Below are 24,412 nucleotides of genomic sequence, written 5' to 3' on the forward strand. Positions count from 1 at the left end.
GCAAAAAGTCGGTCTGGGGAGCCACACCAAGAATTTACACTCCCCAGGCCCTTAACTGGACTTGGGCAGGACTTCCACCCCTCTTGGGCAAGAAGTCCTGCCTCCAAGTGCTGCTGGCCAATCAGTGGGCCAGCAGCTCAGACCCAGCAGCACCACTGGGAGGGTTGGCCACTGCTGGGACTGCACCCAGTCAACAGCAGGATCGTGGATGTCGGCCCTGGAAGAGGGATAAGTTGTCCTTGGCGAGGCCCCAAAACTGGCCAGGCTCAGTGAGGCAAGTGGGGGTCAGTTGGAACTTTATTTCAGTAGGGGCAGATAACTGACCACTTAAGGGCCTTGATTGGCCTGGGATGGGCAGGCCATTTCCTGCCACCACCCTTGGTAAAAATTGCAGCTGGGGGTGCAGCCACAGTCCCAGAATCAGGGGTAGGCCATTTAAAAACTGAGGTGGAGGAATCTCTTCACTCAGAGGGTGGTGAAACTTTGGAATTCTCTACACCAGAGGGCTGTAGAAGTGCAATCTTTGAGCATTTTCAAAACAGAAATCGATAGTTATCTGGTTACTAATAACATCAAGGGATATGGGGATAGCGGGGGGAAAAGAGTTGTTGAGGTAGATGATCAGCCATGATCCAACTGAATGGCACAGCAGGCTCGACAGGCTGAATGGCCTACTCCTGCTCCTATGTTCCTAGCTGTTCAGATGGAGATGTGAGGAGGTGCCTGGAGAGATGAATGAGTGGAGCTGCAAAATGTGGTGTTCTGAAGAGTGATATGCAAGAGAATGCTGGGAAAGGCAGAGTGTGGGGCTTGATATCTGAAAATGTTATGCCTTTCCCACTTTCCTGAGGTCTTTGATCCTCTTGATTCCCTGACTCTAGGTTTGAAGATCCACACTTCTGCTACTGACTTCTTCAGCCACTTTCATTCCACACCTGCCTGGTTGGAGGGGCTGTCCTCTTCCTCCTGTCCTTGGGAAACATCACCTCACTGCAGTCCCTCAGATCCCACAGTAGGATCTCCAGGTTGGGGAGTAGGCACGCAGCCTTCCCAGTCTTCAATCCATTCCTGTGGTTGCTGCAGCCTCTGGAATCCATGTCCAGATGAGCCTTTCTGACCACGTTGCGATGCCTTTTAATTAGAAATCCTTCCTTTGACAGATTCAGTACGTCATCCCATGAAGAAGCATTCTGGTTGGTCAGGAAACCTGGAAGCAGGTGCTAACACCATGGCTCGGTTGATGAGCCACAGCAAAACCTACTCCAGCAGCAATCGGATTTCTGACCCCCTACAGGGCCCAACGTTTTATCAGGGACTAAGAGTTGAAAATTCCACCAAAGGGGTCTACCGAAGCTCTAAACAACTGAAGTACAAGTTCCATCTCTTTTGTATTCCAGCCCCCTTAAGATAAAAGAATGACATTCTATTAACTTTTTTCGATTGCTCACTTTTAGTGATATGTGCATGGACACCCAAATCTCTTGGCTCCTCAACAGTTCTTAGTTTCTCACCATTTAGAAAAGATTCTTAATTTCGGTTTTTTTTTGGATCCAAACTGGATGACCTTACACTTCTCTACATTAAACTTTGCCTACTCACTTAATCTGTCCATGTCCTTTTGCAACTTCCTGCACACATCTGCACTACATACTATGCCTTCCAACATTGTGCCATCTGCAAACTTGGATATGTAGAGCTCTTGCCCTCAGGTTGTAGGGCTGGAGAAGGTTATAGAGATATGGAGCGGTAAGGTCCTTTTGATTTACACAAAGTGGCTTATGTTTAAAATAACATAATATTCTTACCTGAAGAAATTATCAAGTACCCTAAATAATGAAGGATGACAGGCTGATGCTTTAGGCTGGAAGAGAAAACAAAATGTCATTTATCATAATCTTGCTTTTGTATAAATCACTGGTTGCTTGAATGATTGCACACTTAGTGCCCCACTATTTGTATTTTTTTTTAATACAGACAGGCTCCTCCGAAGTTACCATTTAGAACATTTTATGCTGAAATAAGTTTGACGTGCTGAAAATAAGCAGGCTGTTCACACAAGACGCATATTGAATTTCCATAAATAATCCATTTTAAAAACACAATATTCTGAGTAACTAAATTCCAGAGACGCTGCTAGAATAGCCAAAATTCTCAATTTCAATGTACACTGAATATTCTTGTGTTTTCTTGCCAGTTAATCCTTAAATCCAAATAATTTAATTCCATGTGAGATATAGTAATTATTTAGGAGATCAGAGCAAATTATTCGTATTTTATTTTTAAATTGTTAAATTATAAAGTAGCTTGCAATATCTCTCCAACATTTAAAAACTACTTTAACTTTGTTTTGCATTTCTGTAATCTGACTTTATTCACTGGAGTTTAGAAGAATGAGAGGTGATCTGATTGAAACATATAAGATTTTAAGGGGGCTTGACAGGGTAAATGTTGAGAATATGTTTGCACTGGTGGGGGAATCTCAAACTAGGGGACATAGTTACAGAATAAGGGGGCACACATTTAAAACTGAGATGCAAAGGAATTCCATCTCTCAGGGGGTAGTGAATCTCTGGAATTCTCTACCTGAGTTGTGGAGGTGAGGTCACTAAGTGTATTTGAGGAGGTAGATAAATTTTTGAAATCTCTCAATCAAGGGGTAAGCAGAGCAGGCCCGAAAGAGGAGTTGAGGCCTGGGACAGATCAGCCATGATTTTATTGAATGGTGGGGCAGGTTTGAGGGGTGGAATGGCCTATTATGTTCTGACATTTCCCAGCTGCCACTTGGCTTACTGCACCAATCTACTCTAACTCCGTTTCCTGTCCTTTCTTCATATCCTTTTATATTCTTCCATTTCAGGTATTTATTTAAATCCATGATGCTATAGTCTTTGCATCAATAACTACTTGTGGTAAAGCAATCCATGTCCAAACAATCCACTAGGAAGTACTTTCTACTCACTATCCCATTGTTCGTCTCGTGATGATACTCTGCCTATGCCACCTAGTTAACAATTCGCCAACCAGTGTAAACTATCTTTGTGTTTACCCTCTCAAAAATATAAAATTTTTTTGAAAACCTCTTTAAGATCCCCCTTAATCATCTATTTCAGTGCGAACAGCCCAAATTTTCAAGCCTTTCCTTATTCTGATTTAATTCTAGTGAATTTTAACTGTATCCTTTCTATGGCTCTAATATTCTTCCTCTAACAGGATGACTACAACTGAAACAAATACACTCAACGGTGGGTGGGACGAATGCACACAGACACATAGAATCCCATGTGTCATTTTATAATCTTTTCTATGTACACTCCAATCCTCAAGAATTATATAACCATTTAGAATATATTTCCTTCCACTGTTCTTTTTCCCAAAATGTACTATTTCATCTTCCTTTGTATTGAACTGAACTGCCACACATCTGTCCACTCCATTAGTCTGTCAATGCAATATCATTCCTCCAGTGCCAGGTCCAAATCATTTCTCTAAATGGAAAGGAAAAAAGGCCACAGCACAGATCCCTGGCACACATCACTACCTCCATTTATCCTTTGCTTTGTTTCCTAGTAGCTGCTTTAATCACATGTTATATTCCTTTCAATGACTTGTACCTTAATTTTATAACATACCTCTTTATTGACTTTATTAAACATATTCAAAGTCCACATTTATGACATTTGTTGCATTTCCTTTACCTACATATGATTTCTTTAAGAAAATAATTAAACATGATTGCCCTTAACACATCCATGCTGAATGTCCCCAATTAGCCTATATTTTTAATTGATCGCTAATTTCATTCTGTATTATGAGCTCTAGAAATGTATCCACAACTGAGCTAAGACTAACTGATCTATAGTTTCCTGGCTTATCCCACAAAGAAATTGATAAACAATAGAGGTCTTATAAGATTTTCATGTGTATTGAGAATTTGGATCTAGGAAAATTCTTCTGTTGGGCAGTGGATTCAAGGACTAGGGAACACTATTTATAGTTATCAGCTTCAAAAAAAGCTAATCACAATCATTTCTGTTTAAATACCTAATATTAATTCTGGCCTGCCTCCATTTCCTGCTGATAGTTAAATATTTTTTTTATTCATAGGATGTGGGCATCGTTGGCCAGGCCAGCATTTATTGCCCATCCCTAATTGCCCTTGAGAAGGTGGTGGTGAGCTGCCTTCTTGAACCACTGCAGTCCATTTGGGGTAGGTATACCCACAGTGCTGTTAGGAAGGGAGTTCCAGGATTTTGACCCAGCGACAGTGAAGGAATGGTGATATAGTTCCAAGTCAGGATGGTGTGTGACATGGAGGGGAACTTGCAGGTGGTGGTGTTCCCATGTATTTGCTGCCCTTGTCCTTCTAGTTGGCAGAGGTCGCGGGTTTGGAAGGTGCTGTCTAAGGAGCCTTGGTGCATTGCTGCAGTGCATCTTGTAGATGGTACACACTGCTGCCACTGTGCGTCGATGGTGGAGGGAGTGAATGTTTGTAGATGGGGTGCCAATCAAGCGGGCTGCTTTGTCCTGGATGGTGTCGAGCTTCTTGAGTGTTGTTGGAGCTGCACCCATCCAGGCAAGTGGAGAGTATTCCATCACACTCCTGACTTGTGCCTTGTAGATGGTGGATAGGCTTTGGGGAGTCAGGAGGTGAGTCACTCGCCTTAGGATTCCTAGCCTCTGACCTGCTCTTGTAGCCACGGTATTTATATGGCTACTCCAGTTCAGTTTCTGGTCAATGGTAATCCCTAGGATGTTGATAGTGGGTGGATTACCATGGGTAGACCAAAGCCCTTATCTACAGCTTCTGCCACAAACTCCATACCCTTACCACTAATTCTATCTCCCTTCCTGGCCATTGTCTCGAGCTGCTCACAACCTCTGCATTCTATCCAACCCAAGGCAAGCTTTCAAACCCATATCCCTTCCATCAAACATCACCTATTTTCAAATCTAAGATTGTCTGCCTTCACCCTTACTTCAGCTGCTGCTGAAACCTTCAATCATGCTTTTGTCACATCAGACTTGACTACTCCAATGTTTCCCTTGTCAGCCTCCCATCCAAAACTCTACTTTTTGTATCCTATTCCAAATTCCTATTCTGGCATTCCCTCCCTAAACCCCTCTGCCTCGGCACCTCCCTCTTTGCCATTAAATCCATTTCAATATCACACCACTTCACTATCAACTTTAAATTAATAATTCTCAAATTATCATGCCCCAAAGCATGAGAAAGATGTACTTTATAATATTGTGAAGTAAAACCTGGTTATAAATTTGGAACAAATAGTTGATGCAGCTGTTCATAGAACCTGAAAGCATGCAAAATTCTAATACAAGAGTAATGCAAAATTTGTCAAATTAATTTTATAAAACACATTTAACTGTCACTACAAATGGATGCAGACAATTTAAAAACTGAATTGTACTGTATCTCAGAGGGATGAACCAATATAACAAATAGACCCAGTGTTTCCAAGAAGTTATAAATCCACATAAGTTGCACCCTGACTGAACAATGCAGTACTGTGTGTGCTCTTTTGTATCTTACTGACAGGCGGCGTGCTTTACAAAACGTTTTATTCTTATTAAAAGTCACATTGACTGCCAATGAACTTTAGACATACTTTCCTCTCTTCTGCTATTATTCCATTTCTCATATTTTTGGTAAGGAATTTTGAATTGAAGTCCCTAGGAATGATACTGCATAATTGGCAGTAATCAGATTGATCATTTCAACCATGTTATAGCTCTATGCGTCTCTTGGTAATGATCTACCAAGGTGATAATATAGCATAAATTTTCTGAACCACTTTACTAGTTAGACATGTTACCCACCTGCCTATGACAATACACATGGTGTTCAATGGCCCAGGAAGTTTTCTAGCTAAGAGTGCTCCCACACAAAAATCTCATTAGTGGGCACAAATTAAATGAAACTATTTAAATGGATGAGGCATGATTTCCTCAGTTTTCAAGAATTGCACTTTTGCTGGTTTTCATTGCTTTCCTTGCAATTAAAAATTTTTTTAAACTATTTTTACTTTTTTCTAGCATAATTGTCACAACAGTAGAAAATGTTGAAGTCTAATCTAACATGGATGAATATTTACCACTAATTCACCAGAAAGCTAACTTTAAATGAAGCAATTACAAGCCTTCAACAGAACAAGAACATATATTTAAAAGAAAACACGTGAAAAAGAAGCCCTTCCTATATAAATTTTCATATGATCTTGGATAATATTTGGAAATGTTAATCTTTTCTGTCACAAGTGCTTGCAAAATGCCTACTGACTTCATACAACAAAACACCAGATTGGTAACATTTAACTGATCTCAGGAATAATAATCACTAGGGCTTAAAAAAAATCATGATGGGTACAAAAGTGTTAAATTTTCTATGAAACAGGATACATACTGCAATAACCTGCAACAATTTATAGAATTACTGGGATACAAGGGTTTGAAGCCTGTATGTTCACTACCAATGTCACACAAACAAAAATCAGCCTATCAGAGTAAATCTACAACAATCACATAGTTCCCACAAATAAATCTGATACAGACCACCAAGACGATGGGGAAATGTACAAGCCAAATTAGTAATCCTTCATATCTTTACTTTCAGATTGTGATCATTTTAGAAGTTTATTGCTATGCAGGGTTTGCATTACAACATGGGAGAACTAGGGCATGCTACTGGATCACAGGCTAGGACTTATATTGCATGAGTGAAGACAATCATAAATCAGCAGCAATCCATTTAAATTAAATCACAACTGTAATATAAATTGTATCCTGCAGTTTATTTTTAAGTGCATAATGTGTTACTATTGAACTGGAAAATCACAGATGTAAGGTGCATGCAGCAATACCAAACAATTTTTTTTCTCAAGGTGGTCAACTAAATGTGATTATAAATAACATGCAGCACAGTACTACAAATAGAGAAAAATCTCCTAACACCAGCGGTACTTCAGGAGTTGACACTTCCACAGAATTAAGACACAAACTATCTTGGCTACTTTTTTGTTGTCAATGCTCCTAGCTGACAATAGCTGGGAAGATGATCATCTTGGGGAGGTGGTGGGGTAGTGGTAATGTCATTGGATTAGTAATCCAGAGCCCAGCTAATCCTCTGGGGATATGGGTTCAAATCCCACCACAGCAGATGGTGAAATCTGAATTCAATTAATAAATCTGGAATTAAAAAAGCTAGTTGATTGTTGTAAAAACCCACCTTTAGGGAAGGAAATTTGCCATCCTTAGCTACTTGTGACTCTTAAATGCATGACTCTTAACTGCCCTCTGAAATATTGAGGGCAATTAGGGATGGGCAATAAATGCCAGGTCTAGCCTGGCGACGCCCACATCCCACAAATGAATGTGAACAATAGTGGGAATAGTGAATAATAAGTAATATAAATTGAACAACTCTAATGCTTATATTTTTTTTTAAATCTGTCAGTTGAGTATCATCTACATCAAACCCATTAGGATTAGTTAAGTGTTTTAAGAGTTTATTTTTCTCTTAACTAAACAGTTATTTTCATTATTCACAAATAATAAAGGCAAAGATTTTCTCCCTAATTACATTCTACCAGATAAAACTGCATATTTCAGCAAAATAAATGGCTTTTCTTCACTCAAAGATAAAACTTACTGCAAAATCAACATAAAAACATTACAAAAAATTCAAAAAACTTGCCCATACATTTAGCTTGAACAGTTTTCTCAGCTGTTTTACAAAAGACACCATGCTATGCCTCTAAATGTTCTGAATCCTTGGCAGCCCCTTCCAATACTTCCTCATCACCTGGCCAACAGATTCCTTACACACTCAGGCCTGATACAAATTTGGAATTTAAAATAGATTAATAGGTAACATTCGGAGACAGTGCAGAGGAGATTTACCAGAATGGTATGAGGAATGGAGGGTTTCATTTATGTGGAGGTACTGCAGAAGCTCCTTCGAACAGAGAAATTAAAGGAAGATTTGATAGAGGTATTCACTATTATGAGAGGCTTTAATAGAATAAGTAAGGTGAAACACTGGCTGGAGGGTCAGTAAGCAGAGGACACCGATTTAAGATAATTGGCAAAAAAACTAAGTTTTTTTTTGTACGCAGAAAATTATTACAATTTGAAATGCATCGTCTGAAAGGATGGTGGAAGCATATTTCATAGTAACTTTCAAAGGGGAATTAAATATATATGTGAAAGGAGAAAAAATTGCAGGGCTTTGGGGAAAGAGCAGGGGACTAAGACTAATTAGATAACACTTTTAAAGTGCCAGAACAGACATGATGGGCCGAATGGCCATATTCTGTGATGTAGTATTCTATGATTTTATAGCACAAAAGGTCATTAGGTCCATCAAGCCTGTACCAGCACTTTGAAAGAGCTATCCAATTACTACCACTGCCCTGCTCTTTCCCCACAGCTCTGCAAATTTTCCTCTTCAAGTATTCTTTATATAAATAAAATATGCTCACTTAGGCTTTGCCACTGTAATTCTTCTTAAAGTCCTTGAACTTGAAACATTTCATAAACATTTAATGTAAATTCACTGGAGAATAAATCAAGTTCTTCATAATTATCCAAAGCTTGTTTCCAATTAAGTGACCTACCAGTAATGATTCTGTGATAACAGCTTCAACTTCCAGTAAAGATGCACTTGGATGAGAAATCAAAGTTTCAGTAAGATAGAAAATAGCTTGCTCCAGACTAGGGAGGTAACGCAACCACAAGCTCATCACTGCAGGCTCAGACAGGAAGATCTGCTTCCTATTAAGATGGGGGAGGAAAGAAAGAAAAATGCAGAAATTAGCATTCCTACTTGTATGAGATATCAAATCTCAAGGTTACCCACAAGTAAACTGTAAATCCAACTTCAAAAGACCCACATCACATCCGACCTATCTATCTCCACCCTTCTGAAAGTGATCACCTCAGGTACAATTCATATTATCTCGTTCTGTTAACAAAAAGCACATCTGTCACTAACTGTAACAAGCATCTTGAAATTGGTGGCTGAGTACAACTGGAGACTAATGCAGACTAGACTAACTTTATTGATATAAAAATTCAGATTTTTAGCACACATTCTAAAAGTCACATTGTTCAGCAAAATTTTGCAGAGATTATAAATTTACAATGGTAACCATTAAGCCACAAAACATCTAAGCTTTTAAACCAAAAGTATCACTCAAATTTTTTGCAATTCAAAAATTAATGCATTTTCAGAAGTATACCTGATATTAAGTTTAGTTTTCAATATATTAACTTTCAAAATAAATCCAGGTGCATGAACAGTATGGATAGAGTTTGTGTGGCATTCTACCACCATAACTTTGGGGGAATGTTGTTGGAAACCCCACAGATAGCAAAAGCAATGTTTATGCTCTTCCTCTAAGGTTTCCACCAATATCCCACTGAAGTTATGGGAGTTTTTTTTATTCGTTTTTATGGGATGAGTGTTACTGGCAAGGCTAACATTTCTAGCAGAGATTACAAATTGTGAGATCTATATGCAGTCATGAAAGTTGTCATTTGGCTTGTTAGCCTGCCAATCTTGAGGTTCTGTTTACAGCATTCCACATTTGAACCTACAAGGGCATCCTAGTATTTGTACGTTTCAGCACACCACTGTTTCTATCTATTTGTTGCCTAACCCTAATGGCCCTTAGAGAAGGTGGTGGTGAGCTACTTTCTTGAACCGCTGCAGTCCATCTGGTGTGGCCACACTCACTAACTGCCAAGATATTGAAGTAGCCGGTGTCCATATGCAGCAAGACCTGGACAACCTTCAGGCTTGGGCTGATAAGTGGCAAGTCGCATTAGCACCACACAAGTGCCAGGAAATGATAATCTCCACAGAGAATTTAACCATCTCCCCTTGACATTCAATGGCATTGCCATCACTGTTAGGAAGGGAGTTCCAGGATTTTGATCCAGCGAGAGTGAAGGAGCAGTGATATAGTTCCAAGTCAGGATGGTGTGTGTGGCTTGGAGGGGAACTTGCAGGTGGTGGTGTTTCCATGCTGCCCTTGACCACCTAGGTGGTTGAGGTTGTGGGTTTGGAAAGTGTTGTCGAAGAAGGCATGGTGAGTTGTTGCAGTGCATCTTGTATATGGTACACACTGCTGCCACAGTGCATCGGCAGTGGAGGGAGTGAATGTTTAAGATGGTGGATGGGGTGCCAATCAAGCAGGCCGCTTTGTCCTGGATGGTGTCAAACTTCGAGTGCTATTAGAGTTGCACTGATCCAGGCAAGTAGAGTATTCCATCACACTCCTGACTTGTGCTTTGTAGATGGTGGGCAGGCTTTGTGGAGTCAGGAACTGGGTTACTCGCCACAGAATTCCCAGCCTTTGACCTGCTCTTGTGGCTGCTCCAGTTCCGTTTCTAGTCAATGGTAACCCCCAGGATGTTGATTTGTGGGGGATTCAGCGATGGCAATGCCACTGAATATCACAAGGAGATGGTTAGATTCTCTGTCTCAGTGGAAATCATCATTTCTTGGCACTTGTGTGGTGCTAATGTAACTTTCCACTTATCAGCCCAAGCCTGAATGTTGTCCAGGTCCTGCTGCATATGGACATGGCTACTTCAATACCTCAGCAGTTACAAATGGTAATAAGCAGGAGCCTTGTGGAAATTCCAGGTGACAGTTTTCTGCATGCAACAGCTAGCTTAGTGCTGCCTCAGAATGAAAGACCTCACCCCACCCACTGGCCAAATTCAAAGCCAGAGAAGGGTTGGGGTTTGGTAATGTCAGTCTATTCCACTCCCTACCAATTCAAACTTGAAGCTTCCTCATCTGAAAATCCTCTTCATTTGAATAGCAAACTGCAGATGTTTCAATAAGCGAAACTCCAAAAAAAAGCGTCCTATCCTCAATTTAACATTATCCAGCAGAGCAATCCAGAGTATTTTCAGAAATAGCACAATATTTTCCCCTCTATTCACACATGATTGGTGTTGGTTAAAAGTACCATTCAGCGCAAATGCACAGAGGCTGACTGAATTACATAATTCAAAATTGCATAGTGTCAAAAATGATAACTTCCATCTTATTACATACTTTAGCACTGATCCAAGTACTGTTCCACAACCATCTGCAACTACAACACAATCCTGGGTCAAACAGTACCTGGTATCACAGCCAGAAGGTGTTCTTTGCAATTATTTTGTTTCTGTTATCCATTTTTTAAAAATTAGAGATAAATCAATAGTCTGTAATCATGCAGTGCTCTATACAACATGCTAGATTGAATTTTATAAATCTAATAAATGATTTGCTTCAATTTTCACCAATTTTGAAAGCTAACAGTCTGAATTTGCGAGAGAAACTGTGAATTGATAATACATTGCAGCATCATACAAAGTGGTCCAAAAACAGTAAAAAAAAATGAAAATTTTTTTTCAAAAATCAGTTGCAGAAACCTATTAAGACATGCCGGGCACAGATTGAGCGTGGAGTGTATTTGCAGAAAATTAAATTACTCCTGCCACAATGGGCGTAAGAAAAAATGCAATTGGGGGCAGAGTGAAAGCAAAAATCAACAAATGTAATACAATATACACTTTGAGAAAGGATAGAAGGTGGAGGAATCTGTTTTAACAAAGTTATCATTTTGGGACAAGAAACTATAAGATTTTTCAGGAAGTGGGTGGAACAGTAGTCTCCTGTCTTTCACATCTGGAGTCTAGATTAAAATCCAATCCTAATGGATGAGATGAAAGTCTCCCGTTTGCTGGTACAAGGGTTCTATCTGAAATATGTTTCAATTCAGTTCCTAGTGGGCAAGGTCCTGCAACACAAAACAAGCCTCCAATTTGCCACTAAATTGGCAAACTCAGATTTCATATGACTGGTGAAGAAATGGGAAACATGTCACATTGATCTTCTTCTGAAGTGGGTTGCTAAAGTACGTTATTGGGGACAGGTAGAGGAAGCTTTACTCTACATATGACTACATTATATATAACTAGAAAGTGCTTGATGCTGAGACTGGATGCCTCTGCTTCCCTCACCTTGATGAAAACCTAAAAACTGAAAGATTTCTCTCCCTTAAGAACTAAAATGTTACCTCCTCCAATAGCTTAATGCATCAGCATCTGGTAGTTAAATATTTAGCTACACAGACCAGAAACTCTAGATGCAATTCAAGCTTTATGCCAGATTGGCTGATCTCAACTGCATCAGCAGCAGGTCACAATAAGTGACATTACCCAAGTTGGATTGGCTGGAGGGGGGTGGGGGCTGTGCTGGAAATAATCAATTAGAATGACTCAATGCTGTCCATGGTTAAATAGCCCAAGCACAGTCAAGTCTGAAGAAGGGGCACTTAAGCAATCGTCACATTGCTGCTTGTGGGAGCTTGCTGTGCGCAAATTGGCTCCTGCATTTCCTACATTACAGCAGTGCCTACACTTGAAAAAAAGTACTTCATTGACTGTAAAGCACCTTGGGACATCCTGTGGCCGTGAAAGGCACGATATAAACCCAAGTCTGTCTTTCCCTTTCAAGGTACCCACAGGGCTGTGGAACAATTGAGAATGAACATCTTAAGATGTTTGGGAGGTGGGAGTTAGAGAGTATAGAAAACTAAAAGACATTTTTTTCAACCCTAAAAAGGCCCTTATAAAAATGTTTCTCTGGTTAACAAGCTAAAATTTATAGTTAAAACACTCACCATACTGTGCATTCAAGTAATATGATGACTGCTAAATTACCCTCATGGAGGCTAATTTACCAGTCATCACATTACTAGCGAACAGTGTGGTGCATGAAATTAGCCCATCCTCATTATTTCCATTAATGCCTTCAATAATTAATAGTTTGACTTCTAACATGGTCTGCTGCCAGCTTTTATTGCTGCTTTCCATTTAAGGAACATTTTGTAGTAGATGTATCTGTTCCCTTCAATAACTGCTGCTGTATATTAGCTCTGAACTCTTTATATATTTAAAAAAAAGCACAACAGCAGCTCGTCACCAATCTACCACAGCTGCATAAATTAATATGAAAATTATTTTCTCAGTCTGCAGCCCAGTCTCCACAATAGTAAATAAATGATTGGAAGACATTTTTTTATAAATTAAAAATAAGGTAATTTTTAAAATAGCATGCATAAGAGTTCAACAGTTTTACACCATTTACATGTTTTGATACACAAATTTTCATTTTCAAGCAGCAAACATCTCCATCTCTAAGTGGTCAATACTGCCAAATGTTGCCAAAATTTACCTCAAAACACTGAACTCAGAAAAGTGTGCGCGCGCTTTCGGGGAATAAAAACCCGAACAACAAATTGGTTACATTACTTGTAGGATTTACCTTTTTTTAAAAAAAAGATTGAAACGCCTCACACACTTCCAGGTTTTCCCACTCAACTGCTAAACGTGGGGCTAATAAAAACTCAGGAAAGATCCTTAACTACAAAACGAAGAAACACTTGGCATAATTGACATACACAGTTAGCACAGTACAAGCGTACTGAACATTTTCAACAACTAACACTAAACACCTGGTCCTGGTTCAACGTGGAGAAACAGCTACTGCAAAACTTTTGGGCATTGGGAATTCATAAAAGCTCACATCCTTCATTATTCCACACCCAATAAGCCAAAAATACACAAATCCTATTATCCCACCACCCCTCTCCCCAACATTCTAACACCCTTCCAATAGTTGAGACCACATCTGCTCAATGCTTCTGGATTCCAAAATCACATTTCCCTAATCCTCATGCTCTCTCTCCCCATTATCATCCACCCCTGCTCTTAGATTTCAGGATTCCACTAATGATCCCAGACCCCATCCCTCTACTCCCGCCACTCCCTCCCAGTAGTTCCTCATTCAGGCAGGACAGGTTGAGGGAGTGGGTAATGAAGCCCAGAATACTGTGCTTTATTAATACAGGCATACAGTACAAGAGCAAGGAACTTGTATAAGACACTAGCACGGCCTCAGCTGGAGTACTGTGGCCAGTTCTGGGCACCACACTTTAGGAAAGATGTGAGGGCATTGGAGAGAGTACAGAAAAGATTCACAAGAATGGTTCCAGGGATGAGGAATTTCACTTATGAAGATAGATTGGAGAAGTTAGGACTGTTTTCCTTGGAGAAGAGGAGACTGAGAGGTGATTTGATAGAGATATTCAACATCATGAGGGGACTGGATAGAGTAGACAGTAGAAACTTTTCCCACTCGTGAAAGGATCGAGAACAAGAGGGCACAGATTAAAACTACTTGGTAAAAGAAGCAAAAGTGACAGGAGGAAAACCTTTTTCATGCTGTGAGGGGTTAAGGTCTGGAATGTGCTGCCTGAGAACGTGATGGAGGCAGGTTCAATTGAAGCATTCAAAAGTGAATTAGTTATATGAAAAGGTACAATGTGCAGAGTTATGGGGAGAAGGCAGGGGAATGCAACTGAGCAAGTTGCTCTTTCAGACAGCCAGTGTGGACACAATGGGCTCCATTTTCTGAGAGCAAGTGTTCCCTCTCTCTCCCTTGAGGCTGCCACCACTGGTTGTCTTCCTGTCTTACAGTCGTCTGAAGCTGCCACTGCTGGTCTTGATTTTAATTCATGGGATGTGGGTATCGCTGGCAAGGCCAGCATTTATTGCCCTTGAGAAGGTGGTGAGCTGCTTTCTTGAATTGCTGCAGTCCATGTGAGGTAGGTACACCCACAGTGCTGTTAGGAAGGGAGTTCCAGGATTTTGACCCAGTGACAGTGAAGGAACGGCAATATAGTTCCAAGTCAGGATGGTGTGTGACTTGGAGAGGAACTTGCAGCTAGTGGTGTTCCCATGCATTTGCTGCCCTTGTCCTTCTAGCTGGTAGAGGTCGCGGGTTTGGAAGGTGCTGTCGAAGGAGACTCGCTGAGAAACTGTAGTTCATCTTGTAGATGGTACACACTGCTGCCACTGTGTCAGTGGTGGAGGGAGTGAATGGCACCCCATACACAAACGATCAAGTGGGCTGCTTTGTCCTGGATAATGTCGAGCTTCTTGAGTGTTGTTGGAGCTGCACCCATCCAGGCAAGTGGAGAGTATTCCATCACACTCCTGACTTCCACCTTGTAGATGGTGGACAGGCTTTGGGAGTCAGGAGATGAGTTACTCGCCACAGGATTCCGAACTTCTGACCTGCTCTTGTAGCCACGGTATTTATATGGCTACTCCAATTCAGTTTCTGGTCAATGGTAGCCCCTAGGATGTTGATAGTGGGGGATTCAGCGATGGTAATGCTGTTGAATGTCAAGGGGAGATGGTTAGATTCTCTCTTGTTGGAGATGGTCATTGCCTGGCACTTGTGTGGTGCGAATGTTACTTGCCACTTATCATTCCAAGCCTGGTTATTGTCCAGGTCTTGCTGCATTTCTACTCAGACTGCTTCAGCATCTGAGGTGTTGCGAATGGTGCTAAACATTGTGCAAACATCCCCACTTCTGACCTTTATGATTGAAAGAAGGCCATTGACGAAGTAGCTGAAGATAATTGGGCCTAGGACACTACCCTGAGGAACTCCTGCAGTGATACTGGAGCTCAGATGATTGACCGCAAACAACCACAACCATCTTCCTTTGTGCTAGGTATGACTCCAACCAACGGAGAGTTTTCCCCGATTCCCATTGACTCCAGTTTTGCTAGGGTTCCTTGATGCCATACTCGGTCAAATGCTGCCTTGATGTCAAGGGCAGTCAGACTCTCCTCACCTCGAATTCTTTTATCCATGTTTGAACCAAAACTGAGGTCAGGAGCTGAGTGGCCCTGGCGGAACGCAAACTGAGCAGGTTATTGTTAAGCAAGTGCCACTTGGAAGGTGTCATCAACAATGCTATCATCACTTTACTGATTGAGAGTAGACTGGGGTGGTAATTGGCCAGGTCGAACTTGTCTTGCTTTTTGTGGACAGGACATACCTGGGCAATTTTCCACATTGCAGGGTAGATGCCAGTGTTGTAGCTGTACTGGAACAGCTTGGCTAGGGGTGCGGCAAGTTCTGGAGCACAGGTCTTCAGTACTATTGCCGGAATATTGTCAGGGCTCATAGCCTTTGCAATATCCAGTGCCTTCAGCCTTTTCTTGATACCACGTGAAATGAATCGAATGAAGACAGGCATCTGTCTAGGAACTTCAGGAGGAGGCAGAGATGAATCATCAACTCGGCACTTCTGGCTGAAGATTGTTGCAAATGCTTCAGACTTCTCTTTCACACTGATGTTCTGGGCTTCCCCATCATTAAGGATTGGGATATTTGTGGAGCCACCTCCTCCAGTTAGTTGTTTAATTGTCCACCACCATTCACTGCTGGATGAGGCAGGACTGCAGAGCTTAGATCTGATCCGTTGGTTAAGGGATCGCTTAGCTCTGTCTATTGCATGCTGCTTACGCAGTTTGGCATGCAAGTCGTCCTGTGTTGTAGCTTCACCAGGTTGACACCTCATTTTGAGGTTTGCCTGCTGCTGCTCCTGGCATGCCCTCCTGCACCCTTCATTGAACCAGGACTGGTCTCCTGGCTTAATGGTAATGGTAGAGTGGGGGATATGCCAGGCCATGAGGTTAGATTGTGGTTGAGTACAATTCTGCTGCTGTTGGCCCAAAGCGCCTCATGGATGCCCAGTTTTGCATTGCTTGATCTGTTCAAAATATATCCCATTTAACACGGTGGTAGTGCCACACTACACAATGGAGGGTATCCTCAATGTGAAGGTGGGACTTTGTCCCTACAAGGACTGTGCAGTGGTCATTCCTACCAATACTGTTATGGACAGATGCATCTGCAGCAGGCAGATTGGTGAGGACGAGGTCAAGTATGTTTTTCCCTCTTGTTCAGTCCTTCACCACCTGCTGCATACCCAGTCTAGCAGCTATATCCTTCAGGGCTCGGTCAGTAGTGGTGCTACCGAGCCACTCTTGGTGATGGACACTGAAGTTCCTCACCCAAAGTGGTGTTCAACATGGAGGAGTACTGACTCATCATCTGAAGGAGGGCGGTAGGTGGTAATCAGCAGGAGGTTTCCTTGCCCATGTTTGACCTGATTCCATGAGATTTCATGTGCCACATGTCTATGTTGAGGACTCCAAAGGCAACTCCCTCCCGACTGTACCACTGTGTTGCCACCTCTACTGGGCCTGTCCTGCCAGTGGGACAGGACATACCCGGGGATGGTGATGGTAGTGTCTGGGACATTGTACGGTATGATTCCATGAGTATGACTGTCAGGCTGTTGCTTGACTAGTCTGTGGGACAGCTCTCCCAACTTTGGCACAAGCCCCCAGATGTTAGTAAGGAGGACTTTGCAGGGCTGTATTTGCTGTTGTCATTTCCAGTGCCTAGGTCGATGCCAGGTGGTCGGTCCGGTTTCACTTTTTTATTGACTTTGTAGTGGTTAGATACAACTGAGTGGCTTGCTCAGCCATTTCAGAGGGCAGTTAAGAGTCAACTACATTGCTGTGGGTCTGGAGTCACATGTAGGCCAGACCAAGTAATTACAGCAGATTTCCTTCCCTAAAGGACATTAGTGAACCAAACAGATTTTTACAGCAATCGACAATGGTTTCATGGCCATCCTTAGACTAACTTTTTCACTCCAGATTTTTTAATTGAATTCAAATTCCACTTTCTGCTGTGGTGGGATTTGAACCCATGTCCCCAGAGCAATATCCTGGGTCTCTGGGTTACTAGTTACTATGAGAAGTAGGAGCAGGAGTAGGCCATTCAGCCCCCGCCATTCAATAAGATCATGGCTGATCTGCCCCAGACCTCAACTCCTCTTTCGTGCCAGCTCCTCATAGCCCTCAATTCCCCGATATTTAAAAAATCTATCTACCTCCTCTTTAAATACATTCAGTTATCTAGCCTCCACAACTCTCTGGGGTAGAGAATTCCAGACATTCACTCTTCTCTGACAGAAGAAATTCCTTTGCCTTTCAGTTTTAAATGAGAGTTACAGAATAAGGGGACAATGTCCCCTAGTTTGAGATTCCCCCACTGGTGGAAACATCTTAACATTTACCCTGTCAATCCCCCTCAGAATCTTGTACGTTTCAATAAGATCAACCCTCATTTTTCTAAACTCTAATAAAGGCCTAACCTGTTTAGCCATTCTTGATAAGTCAATCCCAGGAATCAGCCGAGTGAATCTCTCTTGAACTGCCTCCAATGCCAGTATATCCTTTCTTAAATACAGGGACCAAAACTGTACACAGTACTCCAGCCTGAACAATACCCTGTACAGTTGTAACAAGACTTCCCTATTTTTAAACTCCAACCCCATAGCAATAAAGGCCAAAATTCCATTTGCCTTCTTAACTACTTGCTACACCTGCATGCTAACTTATTTTTGTGTTTCATGCACAAGAATACCCAGATCCCTCTGCTGCACTTTTTTGGAGTCTCTCTCCATTTAAATAATAGTCTGCCTTTTGATTCTTCCTACCAAAGTGCATGACCTGACACTTGCCTGCATTAAACTCCATCTGCCAAGTTTTTTCCCACTCACTCATCTATATCCCCTTGCAGCTTCCTTACAACATGCCCTCCCACCTATTGTTGTATCAGCAAATTTGGATATATTACACTCTGCCCCCTCCTCCAAGTCATGAATATAGATAGTAAATAATTGAGGCCCTAGGACTGATCCTTGTGGCACTCCACTAGTTACGTCTTTCCAAACTGAAAAAGACCCATTAATCCCAACTCTCTGTCTTATGTGTGTTAACCAATCCTCTATCCATGTTAATACATTAGCCCGAATACCATGAGCTCCTATCTTGTGCAATAATCTTTTATGTGGCACCTTATTGGATTTCCAGAAGGCATTCAAATACACAACATCTACCGGTTCCCCTGCATCAACTCTGCTTGTTATATCCTCAAAGAACTCGAGCAAATTTGTCAAACATGATTTCCCTTTCACAAAACCATGTTGACTGTTTGTTTGATTTGCGTTCAGCTTTTCTAAATGTCCTGCTATTTCTTCCTTAATAATAGACTCTAGCATTTTCCCAGCAACTGATAGTAGGCTGACTGGCCTACAGTTTCCTGCTTTTTGTCTCCCTCCTTTCTTGAGCAGAGGCGTCACATTAGCAGTTTTCCAATGCCTCCACTATCTCTGCAGCCACTTCCTTTAAAACCCCTTGGATGTAGGCCATCAGGTCCTGGCAACTTGCCTGCCTTTAGTCCCATTAGTTTGTCGAATACTTTGTCCCTGGTGATAGACAGTTACAAGATCTTTCCTCCCATTAGCTCCTTGCTTATCTGATATCTGTGGGATGTTAAGAGTGTCCTCCACTGTAAAGACCAATGAAAATATTGGTTTAAATTATCTGCCATTTCCCTGTTCCCAGTTATCAATTCTCCAGTCGCATCCTCCAAGAGCCCCATGCTTGCTTTAGCTACTCTTTTTATATACCCGTAGAAGCTCTTGCTGTTTTTATATTTCTTGCCAATTCACTTTCATTATCAATTTTCTCCCTCTATTAGCGTTTTAGTCATCCGCTGCTGGTTCCAAAAAAAAATTCCCAATCCTTTGGCCTACCACTAGTTTTCGGCGCTTTGTTTGCCTTAGATTTTGTTTGGATACTCTTCCTGACTGCCTTTTGTTAACCATGGGTGGTTCATCCTTCTCATAGAGTCCTTTTTGACGGGGATAAATTTTTGCTGAGCGTTATGAAATATCTGCTTAAATGTCTGCCACTGCTCATCCACTGACCTTCCCCTTTAATCTATCTTCTCAGCCCGCTTTAGACAACTCTTTCTTCGTGCCTCTCTAATTGCCCTGGTTTAAGTTGAGGACACTGGTTTGAGACCCGAGTTACCCGCCTTCCAACTGAATTTGAAATTCTACCATGTTGTGATCGCTACCCCCTAGAGGATCCTTAACTATAATATCTCTTATTAATCCTGCCTCATTACACATTTAGATCTAAAATAGCCTGTTCCCGGGTTATGTGATGTATTGCTCTAAGTAACAATCCCTGATGCACTCTACAAATTCCTCTTCTATATTACCTCTGCCAATCAGATTTGTCCAGTCAATATTAAAAATTAAAAATCACCATGGCAATTGTTGCACCCTTACACACCTCCATTATTTCCCGATTTTTATACTTTGTCGTACAGTGAGGCAACTCTTCGGGGGGCCTATAGACGACTCCCGCCCATGTCGCCTTCCCCTTGCTATTCCTTATTTCCACCCATACTGATTCCACATCATGAGCTGAACTCAAGAGGTGAGGTGAGAGTGACTGCCCTTGACATCAAGGCAGCATTTGACTGAGTATGGCATCAAGGAACCCTAGCAAAACTGAGGTCAATGGGAATCAGGGGGAAAACCCTCCGCTGGTTGGAGTCATACCTAGCACAAAGGAAGATGGTTATGGTTGTTGGAGGTCAATCATCTGAGCTCCAGGACATCACTGCAGGAGTTCCTCAGGATAGTGTCCTAGGCCCAACCATCTTCAGCTGCTTCATCAATGACCTTCCTTCAATCATAAGGTCAGAAGTGGGGATGTTCGCTGATGATTGCACAATGCTCAGCACCATTCGTGACTCCTCAGATACTGAAGCAGTCTGTGTAGAAATGCAGCAAGACCTGGACAATATCCAGGCTTGGGCTGATAAGTGGCAAGTAACATTCGCGCCACACAAGCGCCGGGCAATGACCATCTCCAACGAGAGAGAATCCAACCATCTCCCCTTGACATTCAACAGCATTACCATCGCTGAATCCCCCACTATCAACATCCTAGGGGCTACCATTGACCAGAAACTGAATTGGAGTAGCCATATAAATACCGTGGCTACAAGAGCAGGTCAGAGGCTAGGAATCCTGAGGCGAATAACTCACCACCTGACTCCCCAAAGCCTGTCCGCCATCTACAAGGCACAAGCCAGGAGTGTGATGGAATACTCTCCACTTGCCTGGATGGGTGCAGCTCCAACACTACTCAAGAAGCTCGACACTATCCAGGACAAAGCAGCCCACTTGATTGGCACCCCATCTACAAACATTCACTCCCTCCACCACCGACGCACAGTGGCAGCAGTGTGTACCATCTACAAGATGCACTGCAGCAATGCACCAAGGCTCCTTAGACAGCACCTTCCAAACCCGCGACCTCTATCAACTAGAAGGACAAGGGCAGCAAATACATGGGAACACCACCACCTGCAAGTTCCCATCCAAGTCACACACCATCCTGACTTGGAACTATATTGCCGTTCCTTCACTGTCGCTGGGTCAAAATCTTGGAACTCCCTTCCTAACAGCACTGTGGGTATACCTACCCCAAATGGACTGCAGCGGTTCAAGAAGGCAGCTCACCACCACTTTCTCAAGGGCAATTAGGGATGGGCAATAAATGCTGGCCTGGCCAGCGTCGCCCACATCCCATGAATGAATAATAAAAAAAATCTATAACACCTATATTACTACCCACCACACTGATATCTTCCTTTATTAACAAAGCTACCCTTCTTCCTTTTTGCCTATTTTTCCGGAACGTCAAATACCTTTGAAAATTGTGTTCCCAGTCTTGGTCACCCTGCAACCACGTCTCTGTAATAGCTAGCAAGTCATATTCATTCATTTGTATTTGTGCCGTCAACTCATCTATCTTGTTACAAATGTTGCGTGCATTCAGATAAAGAGCCTTAAGCTTTGACTTTTTGCCATTACTCATTTTGGTTCTAATTTCTGCTGCACTCTTCTGTTTATTTTCTGCCCCTTCCTGTAACACTTTGATTACTGTTCACCTCTTCACTACCCTGCACCTCTGCTCTTTCATTTCTCTTTGAATTTTTTTAACCTTCCCTTCAACTGAACCCTACCTACAGCCCTAGGATGCGGCATTTAAAGGTCCGCTCAGTGAACGAAGCTGTACATAGTGGACAGCCAATAAGAGGAATGGAGTCAGTGGTAAGGGAGGCAAGTTTGCAGTGAGATGCATCATAATCTGGAGTATAGAGACATGATATTACACTAGCCATTAGTACTGACTGGCAGCAATTGAACTAAAATGAAAAACAGCCCTGGAGCATAGGCCTATGCTGCTCATTAGGTACTGATATCAACTACCAATATACTGACTGAATCCTCACTTCAAATTACAGCATTCTTCTATGAACCTGTGCAAAAATATAAGGTAGGCCCTCAATTTTTTTTGTTTTCTGTTTTGTGTAATAATGAAAAACATACACATTACATATTTCAAATGTAACAAGTAAATGAGGCTGCCAATCTGTACTGAATTAAAGGAAGTTTTGTTGTGAATACCTGTGTCCACTAATAATTGGGTTGAAATTCCAAAACTAATTCCACTTTAGGACGTTGAATTACCAGTGATTAGACTTTCATCCCTTAGCTTGTGGTGATGTCACTGGTTCTCCTAACAAATGGATAATCTTAAATTCATTGCATCATCTCAATATAGTTGTTACAGTTCTGAATACTTGTGTTAAGTAAACAATCACAGAACTGTTAAAGCGCAGAAGGAGGCCATTCAGCCCATCGTGTTCACACCGACTCTCCAAATGAGCAATTCATCTAGTGCCACTTACCCTGCCTTCTCCCCATAACCCTGCACATTCTTCCTTTTCATATAACTGTAATTCCCTTTTGAATGCTTCAATTGAACCTGCCTCCACTACACTCTCAGGCAGTGCATTCCAGACCTTAACCACTCGCTGCGTGAAAATATTTTCCTCATGTCACTTTTGCTTTTAATACTTTAAATCTGTGCCCCCTCATTCTCGACCCTTTCAGGAGTGAGAACAGTTTCTCTATCTACTCTGTCCAGACCCCTCATGATTTTTTAATACCTCTATCAAATCTCCTCTCAGCCTCCTCTTTTCCAAGGAAAACAGTCCCAACTTCTCCAATCTATCTTCATAACTGGTTCCAGGGGTTAGGAACTTCATTCTTGTGAATCTTTTCTGCATCCTCTCTAATGCCTTCACATCCTTCCTAAAGTGCAGTGCCCAGAACTGGATGCAATACTCCAGCTGAGACCGAATTAATGTTTTTTTATACAGGTTCAACATCATCTCCTTGCTCTTGTACTCTATGCCCCTATTTAATAAAGCCCAGGATACTGTATGCTTTATTAACCGCTCTCAACCTGTCCTGCCACCTTCAATGACTTATGTACATATACACCCAGATCCCTCTACTCCTGCACCCCATTTAGAATTGTACTCATTATTTTATATTGTGTCTCCATGTTCTTCCTATGTTTATGACCAGGTGAGAAAGAGGTTTAGGGTTCCCATTCAGCCTTCACCTGTAACAGGGTTTAATTTTAAACACACTGTTTTAGCTCCCCCTTGATGAATCCTTATTCACCGCTTTCCAATTATAAGGCAAAGAAACCATCATAAACAGGCTTTCCTAGGTTTAATGAAGAAAAGTTGAAATTTATTAAACTTAAACTCAAATTCAGTTAACGCCTACAGATACACGATGTGTCCACGCTAGCATTCACACGTGATACAAACATGCAGATAGAGACAAAAGAGAAGAAAATAAAGTGGAAAAGTTTGAGGCAATATCTGAAGAGGTTTTGTTACGGTTCTTCGAGCTCACTGTAGAGTCCTTGATTGTAGGTAGATCTTGCTTTTCGTTGGGGCCCAGTATTATTCTTAAACCTTGTTCACTGTAGGAGACTTTTCTCTCTTGGGGTTCATGTGTCTTCAGTGGATTCAGAGGCTTGAGAGAAAGAGATGGAAGCAGGCAGAAAGGAGAGAGATCTTCTCAGTCCAGGAGCAAAAAGACTTTCTGCCCAAACTGTTTGTACAAATTCAAAAAAACTCAGGTTGCCCAACAGCTTAGTCATGTGACTAACTGGTCTGACCACGTCCGTTTGTGTATTTCGCCATCTTCGCAGTCAACCTGGAATGTGAGCTCCCTCGCCTTCAATGTCTGGTGATCAAATATCCATTGTGGGTTGAATGTCAGGGAATGGCTGCTTTGTCCTTCCAAACACTGTTACTATGCAAATGTCTTTTCCAGCCATGGCTGATCTGTTTTAACAAGTCCTTTCTTAACTCCAGTAACAGTTTAAAATCAATGTTCATGACAAAATTAATGTGCCTCATTCTTGGCAGGTGGGGGCCTAGCATACCACCCTACCAAAATGGATCAGTTCACATTTCTCTGCATTGAACTTCATCTGCCACTTGTCTGCCCATTCCACCAACTTGTCTATGTCCTTTTGCAGTTCTAACTATCTTCCTCAGTTCACAATGCTTCCAAGTTTTGTATCATCTACAAACTTTTAAATTGTGCCCTATACACCAAGGTCTAGGTCATTAATATATATCAGGAAAACCAAGGGTCCCAACACGGACTCCCGGGAACCTCCACTACAAACCTTCTTACAGCCCAAAAAACAT

At 41.8% G+C, this 24,412-nt stretch overlaps 1 protein-coding gene across 2 annotated transcripts in view; it reads right to left on the bottom strand.

Moving 5' to 3' along the window:
* Nucleotides 1-24,412, bottom strand: part of fancc (FA complementation group C) — a 221,779-nt gene that overhangs the window by 75,730 nt on the left and 121,637 nt on the right. For both annotated transcript variants that reach the window (XM_068030085.1, XM_068030084.1), the window contains exons 8-9: nucleotides 8,631-8,787; nucleotides 1,806-1,861 (exon numbers count right to left, since the gene is read on the bottom strand). In XM_068030085.1, the coding sequence (XP_067886186.1) occupies nucleotides 1,806-1,861; nucleotides 8,631-8,787 (213 nt within the window). The remainder of the gene's footprint in view (nucleotides 1-1,805; nucleotides 1,862-8,630; nucleotides 8,788-24,412) is intronic.

This window comes from Heterodontus francisci, chromosome 4, assembly GCF_036365525.1.
Source record: "Heterodontus francisci isolate sHetFra1 chromosome 4, sHetFra1.hap1, whole genome shotgun sequence".
Taxonomy (NCBI): domain Eukaryota; kingdom Metazoa; phylum Chordata; class Chondrichthyes; order Heterodontiformes; family Heterodontidae; genus Heterodontus; species Heterodontus francisci.